At 48.7% G+C, this 23816-nt stretch overlaps 2 protein-coding genes across 2 annotated transcripts in view; one reads left to right on the top strand and one right to left on the bottom strand.

Moving 5' to 3' along the window:
* The window catches only part of ANXA2 (annexin A2), a 257244-nt gene that overhangs the window by 143671 nt on the left and 89757 nt on the right, over positions 1–23816 (top strand). The gene's annotated exons all lie outside the window — the stretch shown is intronic.
* On the bottom strand, positions 12447–13409 carry FOXB1 (forkhead box B1). Its single transcript, XM_009089851.1, has one exon. The coding sequence runs from the start codon at positions 13407–13409 to the stop codon at positions 12447–12449; it is 963 nt and encodes a 320-aa protein (XP_009088099.1).

The raw sequence follows: 23816 nt of genomic DNA, 5'->3' as shown, positions 1-23816 counted from the left end.
TTGAATGAAGATGTTGTTCAATGTACTTACATGGCTGTATCTGTACAGCCAGGCAGAATTAGCAGTTAGGGTTGTGTAGCAGAAATGTAGATATGATTTGTAGATATGATGGCAAGTCCAGCTGTGGGTTAGAATTGATCCTGGGATTTCCTGGTAGAAGAGAAGAGATTGAAAGAGGCAGGTCTTTACCTGGAAACATTCAAGAGACCACATTTTCTTTGGGCACAGCACACAGCACAACCTGTAGTTTGACATCTATTTCCTTTGCCAATTCTTCACAGGTGCTGAACAATAATTGGGATCTCAGCAACAACAAATGAATATTTGTGGCTCCTTAAAAGCAGGACATTCTTCTTTCTGGGTTTCTAATCTCAAATGTACAAACCCAGGTTTAGGCCACAAATTCAAATTTTCCTGTCCTCTTAATAAATAATGAGTAATGTTACCAGTGGAATGAGTCTTGATGCAGAGAGCAGAGTCTCCCAGAGATTAGATATCTGAACCTGATATACCTATAACAACTGAGAACCAAGTTAAAATATCCATCCACACATGGAGGAGAGGTGATTGTTTGCCTGTGGAGGGTTGGTCTATGCTCAGATCAAAGGAAAAAAACTTGCAAGCCTGTGATGGGAAATGTAGGAAAACAGTAAGGAAAAAAAAAAAAAAACTTAAAAAATATCTAAATTCTTTCAGAGCATGAAGGAAAGAAATCCCATGTTCTTTCCAAGCCTGTGGAACATCATAGCTGTTGTAAATAGGCCAGTCCCAAAGAGAGTACACATGTTCCAAATGGGAGGAGATTATTTGCTGCACCATTTTAGCATTTATCAGTAATTAATAGAAACTTGTCAGGGATTTTGAGCAAAATAATTCAGTGTTTCATAAGCCCAAGATCTGGCATAAAAAATGTTTTACTTGTGGTATATTCATATGGTGAGAACAAGTTGTTAGCATTAATGAAATCCATCCTAATTCCTCTTTGTAAGATGCAATATTTAATCTGCTGTTATTGAGCAAGGAGTTCAAAGGAGTTAAGACAAAGAGTAGGACAAGGAGAAAATACATTTGAAAATTGCATCATTCAGAGCACAAACTAGAGGCTGAACAGAATTGCTTCAGTTTGGTGATGAGATTGATGTGTTACTTGGATTTTTTTAGATATTTGTGGAGGTAGAGAATATTTCCTAGGCAATCCTAGTGACTACATGGGATTTGGTGGTATTGACTAAATTTGGAAGTTTTACCCTGGTTTGCTGAGCAAGTGAGGCTTATCAGACCATATTTTATGGTCTCTCCTCTCAACCCAAGCAATGTTGAATGTTTTGGCCAGCTTCAGTCAAAATCGAGAGGAGTGGAACTCCTCTTTCTGCTAATTGAGTTCCTTAGTTTTTTTAAGTGCTCTCTTAAATGGTTTCTTAAAATGTTGACTAAATAGAAAAGATAGGCTCAAATTAGTCCCAGAGGGAAAGCCAGTCTGAACTCAAGCACTGTTCATTGTGTATGGCAGTAACAAGCCAGCCATCAGTGGAGCCTCCTCTGAGAAGTCAGCAGGCAGCTCTGTTCCCTCTGCTCTTGTTGGGTAGGTTATCATACAGAAATAAGGGAGGAGGGCTCTTCAGGCAGGTGTAGTTTAGGGAACAAAGACCATTATCTGTAGGGTATCAGGTAAATTTACTCCAGTGCTTACACTACAGTGTGCTTTTCAGTGCTGCTGCCTGTCAGCCATCCCCACTGAGATCAATGGAACTTGTATTGTGGACTGAAAGGATAACAGTGTAAAGAATGGGAATGTACAATCTTGAAAAGCTTCTGTGTCCAGAGAAAGATCCCTGAGTGCCAGTACTAACAGCTCCTTACAGGACTTCCAGACTGAAATCCTTGTGCTGTTCCCAACAAGGTCATGGAGAGGGCCTGTAAGAACAAATTGAAGTTTTCTTTGTGTCTTGGTCTGGATGCTTCCACTAGCTGAGAAAACACTTAACAGCAATATTATAGCAGATCTTTTACAAACTGTTGATTTTTCCAGTGATTTTGTGGAAATCAATGCCAGCAAGTGCAAGATTAAATGGAAACATCCAAGAATAGTCTGAATCCTTTGGTTTACACAATTGCATTTGCTGGCTGCCTTGCAAGGAACAAATAAATAGATGGCACCAAAGTTTTGACCTGTCCACAAGGATTGAGAAATATGGTTTTATTTTGAAGCAAAACCAAAATTGGTGGCATTTTCATACCCATTTTCTTGAGCCTAATGTGCTTGATGCTTTCTGTGCATATAGCACTTGAATACACACCTTGGCAGCACAAGAACTTTGTACATGAATTTGTGTTTGTCAGCCTTGCTCTGCACAACTGAAGTAACACCAGCTCTGCTGGGCTGAAATAAGGAGCACACAAAGCTGGCTTTGGTAGCTTGCTATAGAGATTGGTGTTTGTTCAGTCCATTCACTCTAGCTAAAGCAGTGTACTAGGAGGGTTTGCCTCCATATAGACACTGTGACTCAATCATAATTCCATCAGAGTAAAGAGAAGCTTTAGGCAGAATGGAAAAGTATTTGTAACAAAGAAGTTTCTCTTTTCGAATTAACATTTACCATTTACTGATGCAAAGAGAGAAAGGTTACAGTGCACGGTGTAAAATGCTTGGAAGAGGGGAGCATTTTCTAAGGCCTGTGAGAGGCAGTGGTTTGGAGCTTTTGAGAGGTGAATCAGCCTCTCTGAAGGCTCATGCTGCTACTGGTACATGAATTACCTGAGCTAACACGAAACAAATGAGCAAACCCACTGCCTCAAGGTCTGCAGTGCAAGGAACAGCCTTTGCCCTCATCTGACACTGAAGAAATGGACAGGCATGATTTGCATCCCCCACTCCAGGGAGAAAGCCTTTTACCATTGCTATTCTGAGACACAAGGAATTCCACCTTATGCCAGGATACTCCAAGGATCCAGGCTTATATAATGATGCTTGCTGGTTTTCTGCAAAATCAGTTCCCAGCTTTCCTAAGAGGTATTTCCAGAGCTCAAGTGGATGAATACTGACAGCTTCTGCTTTGTATCCTCAAAAGGATGAAGGAGAAGACAATGCTGAAAATAGTACTTAACTCTGTGCTGTTGACCTCCTACCCAACTGTGCCACATCCACATTCACAGAACCATAACCTCCCTGACTTGCATTGAGAACTAAGGAACGCATTGTTACTGACCCAAATTCATCCCATTGAGTTCCTTTGCAGCGGCATTTGACCCCAAAACTGTCCTTTTAAGCAGTATATCTTTACTTGGAAAGAAAAAAATCAGACTTGGATCATGAAGAAGCAGTTTGGGGTTTGGCTTGTTTTATTTAGTTGTAGGAACTAACAAAGGAGAATGCTCAGGAAAATAGAATAATGTCGAGGGACTTTTGATATTCTGAACAAAAGAAAAAGCAGCACTTAGATATACACAGTCCTCAGTGCAAAGGGAGGGCTAACGAGGGATCGAGAGTGCTAGATGTCTCATGTGCTTTCTTCTTTTCTCATGTTCTGGGTGGCTGTGTGATCTGATGGCTGTCAGACCCTCCGTGGTCTGACAAGGCTTTACTTCTCTTTAGAAATGTATTTTGTTTTATAATTTATGCCTGTGACCAGTTAGGAGGAAAATGCTGTTCTCCGAAATACAACTCGGACACATCAATGCAGATAGAGAAAGAGGAGCACTTTGATAGAATTGGAGTGCTACAGGCAGCACTGGGCTTATTTTCCAATGGAGAGCCTTCATTTGAACATGCAATAGGTGCCCCTGGTGATTCCTGTGCAATGACTTCAAAAGAGCCTGATCTTGAGCTTATGGAAAAATCTCAGAGTAATGCCAAGCTGATAAAAAGACATATCTTTGTATGTCTTCTGACAGGGAAAAAGAAAAAAAAAAGTAAGAAACCCCTAACCCAAATTCCTCAAAAGCAAGGCTCTGCAAGATGAGCCTGTGTCTTCAAAACACTTATCCCAAACCATCTTAGCATGAAGGAATTTATAATATAGAAGTATATATAGGCAGTAAGAGAAATTGTAGTGTCTAAATTATGTACAGACAATGGAATTCCCTGTTAATTGTCCCTCCTTTTGTTCACTGAAGGAGTGGGGAAGAGAACAAGGTAATTTCAGGCTGCCTGCAGCTGGTGGTGTCCATTCTCCAGACTGTGCTGGGCAATGTTGGCTGTGTGGGGGCAGAGCAGGAGTTTCACCCCCTTGTGTTCTTGCTGCTCCTCTCTGGCCCTGCAGTCTCCATTGTGTGGCCATGACCAGTCCTGTGGCTCTGATTTAGCTAAACCCTCTCCTGTGGCTCTGATTTACCTAAACCCTCTCTGGATTCCTCACAGGAATTCCTCTACCAGCTCTTTTAGTCATGCTTTCAGAAGAAAACTCAGTATTAGTAAGACTTTATCAAAGGTTTTACAGTGCCTGATGCTTTGCTTACCAATCCTGGAGCACCTGAAGGCTGGAGAATTTCCAGTGATCTGTTTGTTGTTAGAAAAGGAGGGAGGAAATCCATTGGAGGTATTACTGATGAGAAGCAGATCATGTGGTTTTGATGCAAAAGGATTTGAAAAATTCCTCACCATTGAGAAGGTGGAGTCAAAACATTGAGAAGATAGTTTCTTAAAACTTTCTAGAGTTTTATCAAAAATATTTATGACTGTTATTTTAGTAATGTTCAGGTAGATGAGTCCACATTTTGAAAAGTACCCTAGCATCCTAAAAATGGATGATAAGCTGTCCTTTCTTCCTCCAAGGATTGAAAAGCTAACCAACTAACTAAAAAAAAAAAAAAACCAAAAAACAACAAAAACCCAACAAACCAACAACAACAATAATGCAAAAACATTAGGGCACCTGTGTACAGCTGCATGTGACCTTCCATATCCACTGAATGTGACCCCAGACTGAGAGAGAGACAAATTACTTACCTAATCAGGAAGTCACCTGAATGCTCTGAAAAATCCTTGCTAGTGAAACTCTAACTCTATTTATTTCACCGGGAATTTTCTGTGGATTTTTATGCAGTTAAAGTTTTACCCTGAACCTGACCCTTAGTGTAGAAGGCATTTGCAAGCAGGAATTGGGTGAGCTGTGCTGTAACTACAGGACTCTGTGCCTGAGAGATGAGAAAACTCAGCAGGGATAGGGCAAGCAAGGGACAAGCCTCCCCTCCTGGGGAATTGTCTATTGAGGGCCTTGTGTGTCTTCCTCTGCCATACACAGTACTTGTCATTTTTAGAGAGAAACTTCTGGTGCCAGTCCCCACCCCCTTTACATTCAGGAGTGTCTGCTTCCCTGAGCCTCCAGATATACCCAACCCTTCTAGGTCTAGCAAAGATGAGGAAGTTCTAGCTCAATAAGAAAATGAGTTTTACTATTAACAACTTCTGCAGGTGTAGAAATCATTCAAATCTGCTTTCATGTCTGTTAGAATTCCTCTCTCTCTCTCAGAGTTCTCACAGATGCAAACAAAACAGCAATTTGGAACCAAATTAGGTGTAACAGGGATCAGCCCTCTCTTGATCCTCTTCCCTGTTCTCCAGAGAACCTCCTTAACCTGAAAATTATATGAGTTAATTATGAAATTATGTTCAACAAGAGCTCAAGTGCATTCAGCACAAATTGAGAAGAAACACAAACTGTTTGTGGTGTCCTTCAGCAGGTCCTGCAGGCCTGTTCCCATCCCTGTGTGTGTGAGCAGGCTCATTACTGGTGTGAAAAGCTGAGGAGAGGCAGGAGTGCAGGGAGACAAGACACAAGCTGTGTTTCTGTGGGTCCAGCACTCCAGTGGGAAAGGCCTGGGGGAACTGTCCATGCCCCATTAGCCTTCAGGGAGGGATGTCTCCAAGGCACAAAGCAAAAATGTTTTAAAGACCCTGGGATGCAGACAGCACCTTTCAGCTCCTCAGTATTCTGCTCCCAGCAGCACACATCATTAGGCTGAGGTGAAAATTTGGAGAATGCCCATGCAGAAGAGAAATACAGGAAGAGGTGGGAGAGAATCTGATGGTGATATTGCTCAAGGTGCTAAAAAATTGCACTTTTGTGGTGTGGAAGAGGTGGGCTTGCAACTGTGTGAAGAAATGTTTGCCATCTGTGGCTAGCAGTGGAGAAGTGTCTTCCCTACTCTGAAATGGATGCTTTGTTCACCTTGATATTCTGCAGCTGGGTTTCCTGTCTGACCTAGCCTTTAAAGCAGCTCTTTTGGGCCAGGAGCTGGATGACATTGTGTGCTTTTACATTCAGGTGTTCCAGAAGACAGGCTCTGGTAACTTTTTGCTAGTGTCATTTGAGTTTGTATTTGTTTCGTGTTTAATCTGTAATGCAGTGGCACTGCTGATAATAGGAATAAATGTGCCCCCTAATTAGAAGCTTAGACTGTTAAAATATGGAACTCACTCAGGAGAACAGCCTTGGGAGCAGGAGTTGCCAGATCCTCTGGCAGGAAGCGCTTGTACTAGAGGTTTTTAAAGCCTGAGAAAGCACCTTAAGCTGTCAAAGCTGGTGAGCCCACCTAGGAGTAGAACCAGGTCTGGGTTTTGGACTCCAGTCCTACCTATTTATTGTCTGTCCAGTAGTCATTAAAGCCAGCAAGGAGAATGGAAGCTGCAAACCTCAAAGTGCCTTGATGTCATCCCTGGGAAAAATGTCTACAGGTTAGTGCAAACAAGCCCAACATGTGCAGGTGGTCTCTGCTGTCTGTGGTAATTGAGGGCAGTGGAAATGCTGAGCATTTTCCTGTGGTATAAGATTAGTCTTGGCTGTAATATCTCTCTAAGGAGCTGCTCTAATTAATGCAAAATACTCTACTTACTACTTAATTAATACTGAGGCCCTACAAAATAGTGCAAAATCAAGAGCCTTTATTTAGTAGTGCCTGCAGCTGTGGTGTGAGTGAACCTGTCAGACACACTGGTGTGGCCATGTTAGGGATCTGCAAGGGAGGAAGTCCAAGGCTCACCTTTGATGCCAAGGTGCTGTGCCCTGCTCTGGCTGCCTCAGAGGGCCCCAGCAGAGGGAGGATGGCAGATAAAAACCTTCACATATAAAAGCTGCAGAAGGAAGGGCAGGGTCACCTGGTCCTGATACAGCAGTTGGCACCCGCTGGTGCACCCCGTGAAAAGAGGGGTGTCTCTGCTGTCCATTGCTTGCTCCCAGTGGCACAGATGGACACGGCTGTGCTGCCGTGCCCTGTGATGTGTGGCATGGGCACAGTGCCCGGCCTCGCCTGCGGGCACAGCCGGGGCAAGGCCAGCGCTGGATGGAGGGGAGGAGCTCCCCACACTGCCCCGGCGTGCCCGAGTGTGGCACTCTCTGTGTGCCCGTGTGTGGCACTCTCTGTGTGCCCTGAGCCCGCAGCTCCGGTGTGCCCGTGTGTGGCACTCCCGGCGTGCCCTGAGCCCGCAGAGCCCCGAGCCCCGGAGAGCAGCCGGGCAGGAGCACTCTCTGCCCAGGCGTTTAGAGAAGGGGCTGAGGGGCTGCGATCCTTAGGGCAAAGGGCGGCTCTTCCCTCTTTTCTCTTTGCAAATATAAACGTCACCTTCCAAACTGGACTGTGACTCCGCTGGAAAAATCTGGAACTTTTTTTTTCCTAGTTGTTGTTGTTGTATTGTATTTTTTTCCAAGCAAGGGTGCCAGTGCAACTCGCCCTGTAGCGCAAAGAGACCCAGAAAGAGAGAAGAAGATAAAATGAATTTAAATTCCAAAGGGGTTTCAGTGCTGGTTTCCTAGTCCCCGAGTCAGCAATGTGTTTGTGAAAATTCAGCCTTTTTGTCTCTCAGAAAAAAGGGCTAAATCTACATCGGTGGCCCAGTCTAGGTTTGCTATTCTTTGCATTTTCTATTCAAGTGAATGAGAGTGAATGAAGTGGCCTGGGACCCTTTATTTGATCTACTCAATTGCATAAAGTGACAGAATTCTAATATATTTGTTTAATGCTCTTCAATGGGGCTTTCACTTTCTAGCTTGCAAATGAAGCCTCGATCTGCAAAGTTTTGTCCTTTTTTTCTTTCTACCTTTTTTTTTTCCTGGCAAAGAGACCATATTTCATAACTTGGGCTACGGTTTGAAGTGATTTCAAGAGGAGTTTTAGACTCGAAAAGTGGGAAATAAAGAAACAGATGTGAAGTTATTGTAAATTCTTATAGTGGGCTCTGGGGCTATTGTAAACCCACTGCAGGCGGTCCAAAGCCTCTCTTTTTCATGCTGTAATTGAAACATATTAATTAGATAATTTGTTGTTAGTTTAAAAGAAACAAATACAGCCCCTCCAAGGCTTCACAGCCTCGGTTTCTTTTTGTTAACAAAAACAAAACAAAAAAAAAACCACAACCAACCCACAAAGTGACATTTATATTAAGATTCCGAGATAATTCGGCACTGAAGTTGATGAAGCTGCTAAGTTTTTTCTCCCTTTCCCAAGGACCACTTTTGAAAAAAGTCTGGCTCATAAAACTCCCTCTCAGGGGTCGCCGGGGAGTTCTTTTCTCCCTACCTGGCACAGACCGCCCTTCCCTGCAAGGCGCGGTTCGAGGGAAAATAAATATTCTGAGTGAGAAGGAGCTGGCTGTCTTCAATAGAGGATTCAGTCCTGCGGGGTGGTGTCTTGTCACATGTCGAGGAGAGAGAAAACAAAACAAAACAAGACCACAAAAAAAAAAAAAAAAAAAAAAAAAAAAAAAAAAAAGAAAAAAAACTACCGCCGAGAAAGGATTCACATACCATGCGCTGACATGAAGCGAACCCCCGAGCCGCCAAGCCCGGCTGGGTTCTCGGGCTTACCTTGCACAGCCGGGCTCCAACCCATCCTCCGGAAGAAAAGAGCTTTTGCCTGAAATGAACGGTGTCTTTGCATTAAGTACGCCTAGCTTATAATGTCTCGCTGGCAAATAAAATAAAAAAAAAAAAAAAAAAAAAAGAATCCCCCCGACCCCCCAGGAAATGTCTAAAGAGGACGGAGGGCTCGGCCGCGGCTGCGTCCCTCGCCCCCCCATCCGCCCCTTCCCTCCGCGCTGTTGTCTGTTGCTGCTCTATTTCAGATCTGTTTATTGACATTGGACTTGAGCCATTAGGGAGATTTAACAAGTCAAAGCAGTAAATTCAAGCGACGCGCTGAGCTGCGTATTTGTTTGAAATCAGCATCCCAACATTTGGGGAAGCGGGCGGAGATGCGCGGAGGAGCGCGGCGGCTCCGCGGGCGGGGGGCCGCGGGAGGGAGAGGGCGCGGAGACCACAGGTTCCCCGGGCTGGGGCAGTCTCGGGCAATCGCAGAGATAAAGCGGAAAATGGGACTTTAAAATGTACGGTGGCGAGTCACACACTCGCATTATGCAGAGAGAAACCTATCACACCTTTTGAAAGTATTTTGCTTTGGGGTATGATCGTTTCAGATCTTTATCTCTGCTGTTACTATATAGTTTAAAAAAAAATACTCGAAGTGAGGCTTCATCTTCTTAGTCGGGCTCGGATTTAATCTTTGAGGATTTTTCCTGACTGCTAGATCTTTAAGGAAAAAAGAGAAGGAGAAAAAGCTTCCTCGTCGTCTAAAAATGTAGGTCATCGCTTGTTTAGGAAAAGTTTGTCGAGTTATGTGTCCATTGATCTGGTGATAAGTTTTGAATGCTTTCTTTAACTGATCGTGTTGATATAATCGTGGGTTGGACTTGATGAATGAGTTCAGTTGTCCCCCATCCGACAAGCTTTAGCAGCTTCATGCATTTTAATCAGCCCAATGATTCATGTATTTTCCACCTTTTTTCTGTGTGTAGGATCCGTTCTCTTTTTTTAGAAAAAAATGGTCACAACTGGATTAATTGCCCTCTACATTAATCTTAAAACTTTTGCAAGGATCTTGTGGTGTGTAGTAAGGAAATGAGGATGTCACTTACCGCGTTTATGGTCCAGAAATTCAGAGAGATCAGTCGGAGACAAAACCTCTGTAACATCATTGCCGTAGAATTCGTGAATCCTGCCGCTTCATTAGAATACAATGTCGTTTTCTTGCTAGTTAGCACTTCACTTGTCTTGTATCTGTGCTCGCAGAATGCCTCATCTCCAAGGCATCTATTTGCTCATTTCACTAGATGGCTTCTCTAATTTTCAACAGTTGCAGAATCCTTGAAAAATCCCTAGCAGATTTGGGGAATCCCACTAGAAAGTGTTCAGAATCCAGTTTTCATTGTAACTACTTTGCCCTTACTTTTTAAAAGGGAATGTATATTGAATTACAGAAAAACTGGTACAATTGTGTTCCAGTTGTGTTCCACTTTGCAAACTACTGGTTTGGGAAAATGTTGATCAATAAGGATGGAGAAATTCTAGCAGTGGTTGGACTAACTTGTGCTTGAGCAGGTTTAAACGCCAGGTAAAAGGCTACAGCAGCTCACTTGAACTCAAAAAAAGATTTTGCAATGCCACTTGCACTGAAAAAAATTCAGTGTGCTCAGTCCCAAAAAAGTAACTAATTCTTTAAATATTTTTTATGTTTGCTCTGTTTTGCAGAATATTACTAATTTTTACACATTTTAGAGAAAATGCAGCTGGGAGTAAGTAGGTGATAAGTATACAAATACACCGGCATGAATGTAATACGTGTTTATATTTTATATAAGTGTATAGGGCAGAAATGCAGGTGTGTGTGTATGCTCAGATCTACAGATATAAATAATTGTTAGATATAAACCCCACAGAACATGTTGTCCCTTTGCTAAACTGGCCATCATGACAATTCTAGTTAAGAAGTTGTGCCATATTAATAACTATATTTATACTAACCTTGCGTGAAAAGGCTGTTTAGATTATCTAAATATTGGAATAACACCATTCCTTCATCATGAACTAGTGGTTTTTACTTTTCTCGTGTAAACTCTTTAAAAAGACAAATAAGAAACTAAATCTGAATTTACATATTTTAATGAGAAAATATTATTTGGACGACTAGGTTCATAATTTAACGTAGACACTTTTTAACCTTTGTCTTAAAACATACATGCTGGGAACAAGAACACCAATATTTTAAATGCCATGCTTATTCTGTACAGGAAAAAAAAAGTTCAAAAGAAATGTCCTTACAGTTTCAATAGACACTAATGATGTTTAGAGGGCGTGTTCTTTTTTTTTTTCTCTTAACTTAAGCAGTTCACAACAGAACAACAGTTCAGTTTCCAGCAAACTACCTAAAACTAGAAAGGAGTATATCAAACAAAAGTGCATTTTACACATTTTATAATCATTCATATGCACAAACATTTACAGTTTCCCTAGCCCCCTCTCATCTGCAAAGCTCCAGCAATCAGGATGACCTCCAGAGTTTGTACCTGCTGTTGCATTACTTTTCCACATTTTATCCGTGACTTCAACAGCTTTTCTTTAAGCTGTGTCGGGTCGTGTGCTTGGTAACAGGTTTATTTTTATTATAATTATGGTTGTTGTTTGGTTTTAAGCCAAGAAGTAAATAGCTACAAAAATTTAAAAATAACAACAACAACCAAAAAAACCAACAACAAAGAAAACCTCAGCTCCCCCAAACCTTCGGGTTAACCAGAAGTTAACAGACAATCAACTCCTCCTTCTCTTTCACCTGAAAACTACAGTAAACATCCACGTTACAACAGGTACTGCAAAAGGGACCTCATCTGATTTACAGTACAGATGCCAGTTCAGTATTTACATTAACACAGGCGCTTTGTAAACATGATAGGTGTGGCCCGGTGAGCGGCCCGGCGCGGTTCTGCCGTGCGGGTCCCGCTCCGCGCCGCCCCCGCCGCTCCCTCACCTGCGGCCCCGCTCCCGCTCGGGGCAGCTCAGCCCGCGGGGCCGCTGCCCTGCCCCCCGAAACGCTGCCCTCGGCGGCAGCGGGACCCGCACCCACACAAAGGACACCGAGCGCTTCCCGGCGTTTCCAAGATCCAAGCCTTTGCTGCTTGGAGGCTGGAAACGTCGCTGCTCTCATGCGGTGACACAGCAGCCATCCTTGTTTGCGGTACTAAAGATTGGTCCTGTATAGACCCCTGCTTTTCCCCAGACAAAAGAAGGGAAAGAGGCATCGCCGAGCCAGGCTTGCCTGGTCGCCGACAAATCGAAGATGCCTGAAGTACTTTTGGAAAACTAGCAATGCAAGTGGCAGCTCCTACCGGGCGGGAGGGGGCGGGCCGGGCCGGTTCCTTTCGCCTCAGAAGAACGGAAAACAAAGTTCAGAACCAGGGGAGAAACCGAGCCGTGAGGGAGGGCTCGGCCGAAGGGGCGAGGTGGAAAGGGAGCTCACGCGAACGGCAGACCTCAGCTTCCCGCGGGGAGTTGTCTCTGCTTTCGAGGAAAAGAGTAGAGAGGAGAGGGGAAAGAAGCGAAAGGAGGGGAGAGAAGGGGAGGGAGGAGAGCTCCGAGGAAACTTTGGGATAAAGGGGAAGGCAGCGTCCGTGCAGGCGGCCCGGGTCAGTGCACAGCCACGGAGTGCAGGGCGGGCGCCGGGCTGGTGAGAGTCTCGCTGGGGGTGGCCGGGCTGCTTTGGCTGGTGGCCGTCTGCGAGGACGTGGGGCTGAGGGAGGGCGGCGAGTTCGAGAGGATGGTGGGGATGGGCGCGGGCAGGGCGGGCAGGGCTGGCACCGCGGCAGGGGTAGGCTTGATGGGGACGGGGATGGCCGGCAAAGTCTGCCCCCCATGGCAGAGGGGTTTGATGGGCACGCCGTAGGCGCCGTACTCGCTGCTGGCCATGGAGATGGGGGTGGCGGTGTCGATCATGCCGGAGCTGTACATGTGGGGCCAGCCCGTGCCAATGGAGCTGCCCACCGTAGTCAATTGATTGGGGAGGGGGTAGGCAGCCGGCATGGGCTGCATCGTAGAAAAGGCGAGGCCCCCGGGCATCTTGTACTCTCTGGCGATGATGTTCTCGATGGCGAAGGGGTGCTTGAAGCTGGAGGGCTGGGACACGCCGAGATTGTACGTGGACATCTGGGGCAGGTGGGTGCCGGTGGCCGCGAGGGCGCTGAGCCGCAGCTTGGCTTGCTGCTGCAGGTACTGCGCCGCGTCCGCCGGCTTGCTGGGGGCCAGGTGGTCCGACTTGACCACCTTGAAGCGCTTGCGGCGGCGCAGGAAGCTGCCGTTCTCGAACATGTCCCCGCAGCTGGGGTGCAGCGCCCAGAAGCTGCCCTTGCCCGGCTGGTCGGGGCGGCGCGGGATCTTGATGAAGCAGTCGTTGAAGGAGAGGTTGTGGCGGAGGGAGTTCTGCCAGCGCTGAGTGTTCTCCCGGTAGTAGGGGAAGCGGTCCATGATGAACTTGTAGATCTCGCTCAGGGGCAGCATCTTCTCCGGGGAGCTCTGGATTGCCATGGCGGTCAGCGAGATGTAGGAGTAGGGAGGCTTCTGGTCGCTGTAAGTGTTTCTGCCCGGGCGAGGCATCTTCGCTAGGCGACCCGCGGAGATCTGCAGAAGGGCAGCGACAAGGGGAGGGGGCGGGAGGAGGGGGTAGAGGGGTGAGTCCGAGAGGATTTGCACGGACACCCAGCCGGGTCAGCCGGTGGCTCTGGGGCCGGGCTGGAGAAAGAAGGGCATGGGGAAGGGGCACGGTGGATCTCAGCCCTCGAAATGGGGGACGCGGGGAGTGGGGGTGGGGAAGTGGGGCGCAGATGAGGGCAGCAGAAAACAGCCCAGAGCCCTGTGCCGCCGCAGGGGGAAAAGCGATGTGCTTCTCCCAGCTCCGGCCTCCCTCAGCCTGGCCTTCCCGCAGGAGCCCGCGTCCGTGAAGTTACTCTAGTGATAGCTCTGTCTTCTGGTCTCTGCGAGGATGAAGGGGACCCCATCCCCTCCCCTGGACTCCCACCCAACTCCATGCCAGCCCCTGCATGTGCCCACCTTAAAGTTGCTGGAAGTTGACAGTCCGCATCCGGGACGCAGCTGGGAGTCCGGACTCTTTCCCACCCCTCTCCTCCGGCGTGTCTCTCGCTCCTTCCGCGGCCACGCTGCTCCGGTTTAGTCCTGAGGAGGCAGCGAGCTGGCTTGGTTTTGGGAATCCTCCTGTACACCCCTCCCTTCGCCTCCGCGGGCTGAATCAGCTTCTTTTACACCACCGGCAGCTGCACTGTAGCAGAGGCTTGTTTGCTTCTCTGCAGCGGCGATGAGCTAACTAGTTGCCTCCATGTCCTTCCTCTAACCATCTGATAGTTTTATGTGGTGACATGAGCAGAAAAGACCCCTGTAGAGGCGCTTCATTAATGTGCCACTTCTTTGCTATCATATGACAATCGCCTTGGGAGCAGGGGGAGGGGAGCAGGGAGGAGGGGGCTGGAGAGAAAGGCATAATCTGGTTTCATTTACACCTATTTACATGGACACCTTGGGCCAATGGGAATCATTTCCATTTGAAGACAAGGCGAGGGGTGAAAAGGCTCCGCCAGCGGAATTGCAGCGCGATGGTACCCGGTGGCTGGGGGTGGGGGGAAGGTATGCACTAACCTCTATGTGGACTTTGCAGGAAGCTTAGTCCGCAATTCACACTTACAAATGGAGGTACTGAGCAGTGGGATGTTTGACATGGAAATTGCTTGGCTGTGGTATTCTGTTTGTTCTGCATTGTTATCTGATTTGTATTGTTGGCTAACTTAAGGCGACTGTTTCCCCTGTAACGAGGGACTTTCTCTTTGCCAAATCCGCTCTCCCCGAGCAAAGGTTTTATCGAGGAGCGGTAGGATCGGGGCTCCTCGGTAGCCGCCCCGGGAAGTCAGTCCCGTCCCCCCCCACCCTCGCACCCCGCCCCAGCCCGTGCAGGACCGCTGCTCCAGCTCCGCGGACCTGTTTGTGTAAGGACGTGGGAGCTGCTCTCAATACACCAAGCGAAGGGCTCATGACCGGACACACGGTCCCGGTGCGCTCGGTAACCAGCTGCCTTCACGCCGCTGCTCTGCTCGCAGGACCGGGGACCATCCGGCCCGCCTCGAGGCTGGGGGTCCCGCAGAGCTGCTCTGGGCTAACGGGTCCGTGTCAGCGGCCGCTCTGCTAAACATCGTCATCTTGACGCCTTCTGCGGGCTTTGCGTGATGTGTGTCAGACTGCTCGCCTGCTTGTGCGCTTCTCCGTGCGCACTCGTGTGTGTGGGAGCAGGCAGGACGTGTAGCAGCCGAGTTGCGGCTCTTTCTGGTGCACGGTACTCCCTCCTCCCCGGGAGCCAAGGCCCGATCCTGGAACCGCAGCCCAGACGAGCAGCTCGCTGCCAGCCGTGTGTCCTGGGGGGAGGATCAGGCCCGGAAGGTGCCAGGCTTGCCCTGGCACAGGAGGGAAGTTTGCATGATGTGTATTCCCGAGGCTGCCGTGCATCCTGTCACCCTAGAGCCAGAACTGAAGATTGTCTCGGGAGCTGCGAGCCCGGGGAGGAAGAGCCTTTGTGGTGAATACACATCAACTCCATTAATAATATTTTCGAAGTCGGTCAATAACTCACCAAAACGTAACTTAAACACGATGAATTTAGGAGATTAAACAATTTCATTAATATTGAAATGGCCGCTGAGGCTGAGCGCGCGCGCTTGAAATGCAAGCACACGTTTTTCAATATTAACAGAAGTACTTGAAAAGAAGAATAATGTCACCTTCTTAATTCAGCAAAAATAGCCGGGCTGGGGGAGGGAGAGCGGCGGCGGCTCTGTGCGCGGCTGCTGAGACACGGGCTCTGCGAGAGCCTTGGAGTCCTCTCGGAGGGACGGTCCCCGTCGAGCAGGGCTCCCTCAAACCTGGCAGGAGCCTCAAAACGCATTTTCACAGCGCGAGCAGCGCCGACCTCCTGTGTGTTAAACCGTGCTCCCTTCGTCCCAGCCCGGCTGCCCTCGGTCCCATCTAATCCCTCTCTCTCGGGGCAGGATGTCGTTTAGAGAATAATAAGTAAATAATTGTGTTTCTAGGAATCCGAGAAGCCGACCGGCCCCGCGCTGCCGAGCTAAGAAGCCCTTTTGGGGGGATAGACATGCCACCCTGTGCCCCTGGCAGAGAGGGCCTGGGAGTGTTTGTGCTGTTCAGAGCCCGGGAGCTGCCTTGCTCAGTGAATCGGCTCCGAGATGCTTCATCCAACCGGGCAGGGCAGGAAGGCAGCCTCCAAAAATTTTTTTTTTGGAGGGATGGGGTGCGTAAAAGATAATGAGACTATGGTTATTTGTTAGAGGGTAGGAAAGGCAATACTCTAAAATGAGGAGGGATTCCTCCCAGGATCCCCTAACACCGGACAGAAGGCTTCTGTTCTTGTGTTGAGAGCCCCCCAACAAGTGGGTGTAAGGGGTACTGCCCTTCCACGCACACCCAGCTCCCCCATTCCCGGCTTTTAAACCCCCGGTTCAGGTTTTGTCTCTTGGCCCAAGTTTGCCGCTGGGATGCCTATCTAAAAGACAGCTCAGAAAATCCACAAACTGACAAATACTTTTCTTCTTCTCTTTGCCGGTACCTTTTCTTTTCGAAGAAAGAAAAAAACAAACCAAACCAGCTGATGCAAAAGGGAACCCGCAAGCTGTAAAGTTAAAGGCAAGTCGACTTCCGTTGTCATTTGCTACTCCGAGTGCAAACGAGGTATGGCTGTGAGGTGTCCGATGTTTTTTCCTGGTGATTTTTTTGTTTTGTTTTGGTTTTTGTCTCTATTTTTTGTTTTGTTTTTTGTCGTTGGGGTTTTTTTCTACATTGCAAAGGAATGTGTGATTGGAGGGATAGGGCAGCCGAAGTCCTCCCAGTAATCGATACCCCAAGTTTCATCTCATGCTAAACAAGCAACAGATGATAGTCTTGGGCAATATAGGATTTAAAGGTAATTGTAGCATTTCCCTTTTACTTTGAAAGCCAGCATTAGGGAGGAGGAGAAGGTGAAATGAATCCAAATCCATTGTGTGGAAAACCAAACCAAATAGACGTTTTTCTGAAGTCTAATTCAAATGAGGAGCTCAGAGGAAGTATTGGGAAAACTATATAAAATACACATAAGTCAATTATATCAATGTTCAAACCCAATGGAAATCTATTTCATGCAAGAGCCATTCAGTCCTTGCATGGAGCCCATCATGGACCACCTTTCTGCATGGAAGGTTTGCAATAGCCCCCTTTCCCACAAGCAAGACCACACACGTTTACAGATTTGGTAATAATTTATGCTAATTTTCCTCCATAAATCCACAATTCGCCTCAGTGGCAAGCAGGGCTGTTGAGAGAGGAAAAGGAGACAGAAAAGTGACAAATACAATATTGATTTTGAATCCTTGTGGCTGCAAGCAGGTGTGTAGCTTTACAGAGGGGAGGAGTGGGAGAGGGGCTGTGGGAGGAAGCCAAGAAGTTTTCCAAGGATAAAAAAACCCACTCTGTGTGAGAGAATACTCACAACCTTGTTAATATTTACAAACCGGTTGGGAGAAAAGAGAAAGGAGGGGGGAAGTACCAGCTTCTTAGGGTTTCCTAGGCTGCGAAACACAATGCCAGTGTCTGAGCAAGCTTCCCCCGTTTTGGAAAGTCAACTTCAGACTGTTGGTTGTGGCTGCGTTTCGGCTAAGGCTTGCCCTTTTTTTTTTTTTTTTTTTTTTTTTAATGGTTCTGCTTCTTGGGGGCTGAGGAGAAGGAAGCCAAGATACTTGGGGTCTCCTGCTTTTCTGTGTGCTTGAATTCCCGGTGCGGTTTCCCGAATAGTTCCGGCCGCTCTGGGAACGGCTGGGCTTTGTCCCACCCCACATTCTTCACCAAATCTGCCACTTTGGCGTGAAACTACTTAGCGCCCTTTCAAAAGGATTTTGTTCCTTTCCCAATGAGCACTAAACAAACTCCCCCTGCCTGTCAAGGCCGGACTGAGAACTGTTCCCCAAACCTGTATTCCCGATAGCTTGGGATGTGCTTTGTGCCCGGGGGGGCCGGGCCAGGCTGCGCCGCTCGGGACCCGGGGCTCCCGGCGCTGGGCAGTGCGCTAGGCCGCCCCTGTCCTGCCCTGCCCTGCCGCTACTGCCCGCTCTCTCCTCGCTGCCCTCACCCTCCCGAGAGCCGGCTGCCCGTATGCGCTGCCCTCGGCTCCCCCGTCGGGGATTTCAAGCGCCGCCAGCCCGAGCCGGCCCTCGACGCCGCCGGGGCGCGCCCCAGGACGGAGCGTCCCCCGGGTCCCGAGCTCATCGCTCTCGGGTCTGGGCCCCGGGCTCAGAGAGTTCCGGGGGGACTGGGCCCCCGCTCAGAGAGTCCGCGCTGCGACTACCCGAATTCCTTAACCCCGAGAGGAGGCTGTTGTTCCCGCTCGTGGCTCTTGGCGCTGCTCCGGAGCACCTGGCTCCTGATCGGAGCCGGTTTCCCGGGGAGCCCTTTCCCCTCGGCCGCCGGCGGTAAATCCACGCGCCGGTAAACGCAGCACCTCCGCCTCCCCTCCCTCCGCATGGCCAGGAGCTCCGCAGGACGCCTCCGAGCAGTGCCAGGGTCACAGCCTGGCAGTGCGTGAGGCCGGGCTGGGCGCGCCGCGCTGCCCCCGCCGCTCTCCGCGCCCCTCGCTCGCAGCAGCTGCCCCCGCCCGCGCTGAGGGCCCGGCCCCCCCTCCGCGGGAGCGCGCAGGTGCGCGCCGGGGCGGCGGGCTCCGGCAGCCGGGACTCCGCAGCGTTTTGTTAAGTACTGTGCTGGTAGTGCGGATTGCAGCTTGAGTCTCGACATTGTTGTCCTGAACGTCTGTCTTTGTGGTAAACTTCCTTCGCCTTCCCGGAGGTGCTGGAGTATTTATCTACATGTTTGGGATTTATTGGTTTGTTTATTTATTTATTTATTTGGAGAAGTATCAGGGGAGGCCTCTCAAACTTTTTCTTTTTAATCTTCCCTTTTAAACAAATGTCGCATTTCAAGCTGCCCTCTCTTCTCCTTTTCACATTGTAGGAAATATTGAAAATGCCACCTTAGTATTGAAGGGATTAACTTGCTTTTCTCCCAGCCGCTAACTCTGGTGTAAAGGGAGCAGTAGATCAACTGTATAATGTGTGCACTGTTTGGTCATTTGTACAAGCAGAACAAAGGTTGAGCTAAGCCAAATTGCATTGCACTTGTGAACCGAGTCCCAATTTGAAGTATCTTTTACAGCAGGGGGAATGAGAACAATTTCGTGTATGTCTAAAAGGGAATAACAAAGCCACTTTCTAGAGCATCTCAAAGTGAAGTAGTGAGGCGTGACATTCCCAGGGTGAGGAGGGACAAAGGCAGGGTCAGGGGGATGAAAAAGGGAATCAAACAGCCACTTTCACATGTCTGCCCTCAACTGCTGCACCTCTCCATAATAGGAAACAACTGTTGTAAAAAGGGGGATTGCTCCCATTCATTCAAAATAGCAAATGATAGCTAAACAACATTGTCAAAACTGAATCAACTTCTGTGCAGTACCACCCAGAAAAAGGTATTGTGTTTTGGTTAATAGCTGGGTGGAGCAAACTTGATTTTCCTTTTTCTTTCTTTTCTTTCTTTCTTCTCTGTCTCTTTTTTGTTGTTGTTGTTTTTGTGGGGTTTTTTTTTAAGTTTTTTTCAAGGTCTCTTCTTTCCAGATCCATCCGTTTCATAAACTTTATTTTTTATCATGAGCCTTTCTTTACAAGACATGCTCATCCCATTCACGCTTTCTCCTACAGTCTGCTCTTGCCTTGGTGCCCTGTGCAGAACCAGAAAGCAAAAAATGTTAGGCTGAGTCCCATTCTCGCTGCAGTCAGAGCGGCGGTTCAAAATCCGTAAGCAATGTAAATCTTTCTTGAATTGCATATGCGCGTCGCCCGGCAAAAACCACCTTTAAATTACTAAGTTATTACTTAGCCAAACATTGTGAAATGGTTTTTATGACAATTGACGATGATTTTAAATTGCATATCCGCAAGAATAATGGCGCGCACGTTACGGTTGTTTCCCCTCTTTATAAGCAAAGGTAATAACCGCATGCGGAATTCAGGCTCGGACAAACTTTTTCCTGCATTGTGTGAAGTCTTTAACGAGCCGGGCTTTAATTAGGGTCAGAACTTTGAATGCTTGTGTTTTTCTCTCTGTTGGCGGGGGGCATGTTTGCAAACAGATCCGTAAGTTGCCGCCGCGAAGCCGCAGCGCGGTGGGGGGGTGCGCTGTGACTGTGTGGGCGCCGGGGCTCTGCACTTTCCCTTCCTGCCGCAGCGCCTCCTCCCCGCGCCGCCCCCGCCCGGCCGCCACCCACCAAGCTGCCCGGGGCCAGGGGACACAATTCCCGAGCCGGGGCTCCCCGCCCCCGCGGCCCCGCCGGGCCCCGCTCCTCGGTGGGACGGGACGGGACTGGGCAGCACCGCCCGCTGGAGCCCCCCCGGCGCTCGCACCTGGGTCCCGCGGGGAAGCGACAGCGCTTCCTCGGCCGCGCCGTGTGTCCGCAAAGGCAGAGGGGCTGCTCGCCCCTCCCCGTGCTGTGGGCCGGCCTCAGCGCCCACCCCGCGGCGAAGGGGATCCGCAGGGCCGGCTGGGGGATGCGGGAGCTGCGGGAGGCGGCCCGGCGGTGCAGCGCCCCGCACGCTCGGGGCCCGTGCAGCCGGGCGGGAGGGCAGGGCGGGACGGTGACAGGGCAGCCTGGCGGCTGCAGGCGAAGCGCTGATTGCTCTCCCCGAGTCCAACGGCTTCCTTATATCTGTTGACATCCTCTGCCCGGCTCAGCTCTCGCCCGCTATACTCACGACGCGAGCGAAGCTCCCGTCTTCCCATCAACCCTCAGCTCTGCAGCAAAAAACATATTAACCTTCTTTAATATTGCATTCCTGGAAGAAATTCTTTGGATCTAACTTTAGAAAAGGCTTCCCCGCAGCGATTTCTTCCCATGTATTTTTTCTCCGTATTTATTATCGAGAGAAATGGTAGTCATACAGCATCCAACCAGCTAAAGAGGATGGAATTTGATAAACTTTGTTTTTTCCCCTCTTGGAGAGCAAGGATTTTACATGGGAATGAAAGGCAGTGGGAATGGCAAAGCTTTTTGAGCTCTGAGAGCGAGTTGTCTGGGCTGTCATTCAGAGGAGAATCCTTTCGTATTTTTTCTACGAGGAAATATTTCCGTCCAAGTTTGCTCTCTCTTGAAACGCGACCTGTAAAAAGCTTTGCTCTGTATTTTGGGTGACGGCAGTTTCAGTCGGCAGGGCCGTTTTCTCGTCAAGGTAGAATTGCCCTTGTAAGAAGCGCCCCCGGTAGCGGAAGGGACCCGGTGCCGGCGCTGAGCCCCGCGGACCTGTTGGCAGCCCCGCGTGGAGCTGCGCGGAGCCGGGCGGAGCTGCCTGGGTAAACTCCTTGTGTATTTCACATTATCATCCCGCTATCTGCAGGCAATGTAGATTTTCTAAAGATCTAATGAATAAACAACCAGCAAGTGCTGGCGGTGTAATTTACATTGTTAATGCCTACATGTGTATAATAAATATGCATTTGTATGTCTTCAAATAAACTCTTTTTAGTTTCTAACCTGTGGTGATTTTTTTAAAAGCTGTCTTTTCCAAGAAACCAATTTTCCTTTTCGTTTCCTGAGCTGGTAGGGATGGAAAAGACCTAGCAAAGCGCTTCACATCTGCTTTTCGGTGACGGCGGGGGCTGCGTGGGCCCGGGCTCTGCCTGCCCGCTGCAGCGCGTCCCGGGGCGCGCCGGGCGCAGCCACGGCCCGCTCCCCCGGCGCGGGATGGAGGCCGCGGCCAGGCAGCTGCAGGCACTCGTTTCTCAGCGCAACTTGCCACGCTTTTAACAGCAGAACAATTTAAGTGTACAATATTAGCTCACAGTATTAGTCTGGAGGTGCAAAGAACAATCCATTCAGAGACCGAGCTTCAAAGGCACCGGATTCCCCTCAAGGAAAAGTTTACAAATGTGGCTGCTCCCTCCCTCCTCTGCCTCCCCCTCCTCCCCTCCCTCGCCGGAGACAAACGGTTTTCCCCGAACGTTTCTGTAGAGGGCATCCCTGACCAGATTTCTCCCACCTCGCCGTGCGCAGCCCGCTCCCCCCGCTCTGAACTGCGGAGCGCGGGTGCTCCGTGCGCGGCTCCGCCGCCCGCGAACGGGCTCCGCGCCGCCCTCACGGGTCGCGCACTGGCAGCAGCGGTTGAAGGCGAAGCTCTCGCTTTCAGATCTTCAGGCTGAAAAGCCTGGCGCTTCTAAGCCCCTGCTGACTTCACCTTGGGAGGGATAAAGATTTTCTCCTCATTTTTCGCTACAAACCAGGTGCCACTTTCTTACACCGCTTGATGGCAAATGTCTCGTCTTCAGCGAGCTGGATCTGGCATACATTATTTTAATTAAGTCTATGGCGATTTACTTTCCTCTGAGATCCATTCCACGGTGCAATTAGGAACGTATTGGTGCTAGCACATATGAATATTCAGGAGAGTGTCAATTAATTAGCAGACAGAGGAATCTCATTATGGTGCTCAAAACCCTTTTAGTACTAAGCAGAATTAAGGGGGCATTTGCCAATGTGCTGGATTAGTGAATATTTTACTGCGCGCTCATTTAACTTCATTATCATAGCACTTACGCTACTCTCTGATTTTATTAATTAAATTGCTCATTAATTTATCCAGAAAGGGGGATAAAAAGTTTTATGACGCCACAGCACTCGCGTGGACGCCCCAAAGAGCGAAGGAAAGCGTTTCCCCGGGGCCGGCGGGAGGCCGGGCAGCGGCAGCGCACCCGTCCCATGCCCCTCAGCCAGGTGCATTTTTATCTGCCCTCACCCCAGAGATAAGTGTAATGCGGCAATTAGTGCTGCTGCAGCAAAGGGAAAAAGGGTATCGCTGGGAATTTGAAGCGTAGATTTCGAGTTTCATCTCTTTTTTTACTTAAATCTTTTCTCAGCATCTGGGGAGCGGGAAAGCCCAAGATGCGATTTACCCCTTAATCTCTGCGCAGGAAAAAAACTGCAGAAAGAAGAGGCATAATCTCGTCTTTCCTAGTACTGTGGACAAAATCAAATGCGATCGCTTTCCGACCGAGACAGAAGCGTAACCTGAACGCTTTGCTGGGGAGGAGCGCGAGTGCTTCCCAGGGCCAGGAGCTGCCAAGCGCGGGGCGCGCTGGCAGCGGGCTCGCAGTTTCTCGGCGCAGTCAGGAGAACTGCGAACATCAGAAGCCAGCGATCAGGATTACGCTCATTTTCTAATTAGGCAATACTTCAATTCTCATAATTTTTCCAAGGAGCATTGTATTAAGAGCAGCTATTTAAAAAAAATGTCCGTGGGATATTGTGCTTTGCAAAAAACAAACAAAAATTCCCTCAGAAATGTTTAATATTAAATATTAATCGGATTTAAATTCAATAGCCGTATCCTGCGACAGTTATAGATGTGCAGGAAGCTATAGATAATCAGCCCTTGTGCATCTTCACACAGGAGGGATCGACCCGGTGTCAGCAAAGGCTCCGCAGAGGAAAGGGAGACCGATGGAAATGTATTTTAAAAGTCACCTCCATTTCAGCACCGAGCGCCGAATTTGCCCAAAAAGGTTAGAAAGACAAATATTAAATCTGTCTTCACAAAGGGAGACGCTAAATAGATCCGAAATTAATATGCATGTAAAATTAATTAGCTGCATTTCATGACATCAAAATAAGTACCTGGGAAACAAGAACACCTTCTGGGCATTTGGCACCATATGCTAGAATTACAGTTAATTGACTAATTACATAAATTAGGCATTAATTTTACAACACATCAAGTATAAAAGATATCTCAATTACTTGTGGAGGGCGAAGGAGGAGGTTAAAGGGGAGGCCGGCGGTCCGGCCGGGCCGGGCGCTGCGGGCGGGGAGCGCGGCCGGAGCCGCTGCCGACTTGGGGCGGTGGTTAACGCGCGGAGCAGCCGGGC

This window comes from Serinus canaria, chromosome 10, assembly GCF_022539315.1.
Source record: "Serinus canaria isolate serCan28SL12 chromosome 10, serCan2020, whole genome shotgun sequence".
In the NCBI taxonomy this organism is placed as follows: Eukaryota; Metazoa; Chordata; class Aves; order Passeriformes; family Fringillidae; genus Serinus; species Serinus canaria.
Note: the sequence above shows the minus strand (reverse complement) of the source record. Positions and strands in the feature narration are given on the sequence as shown.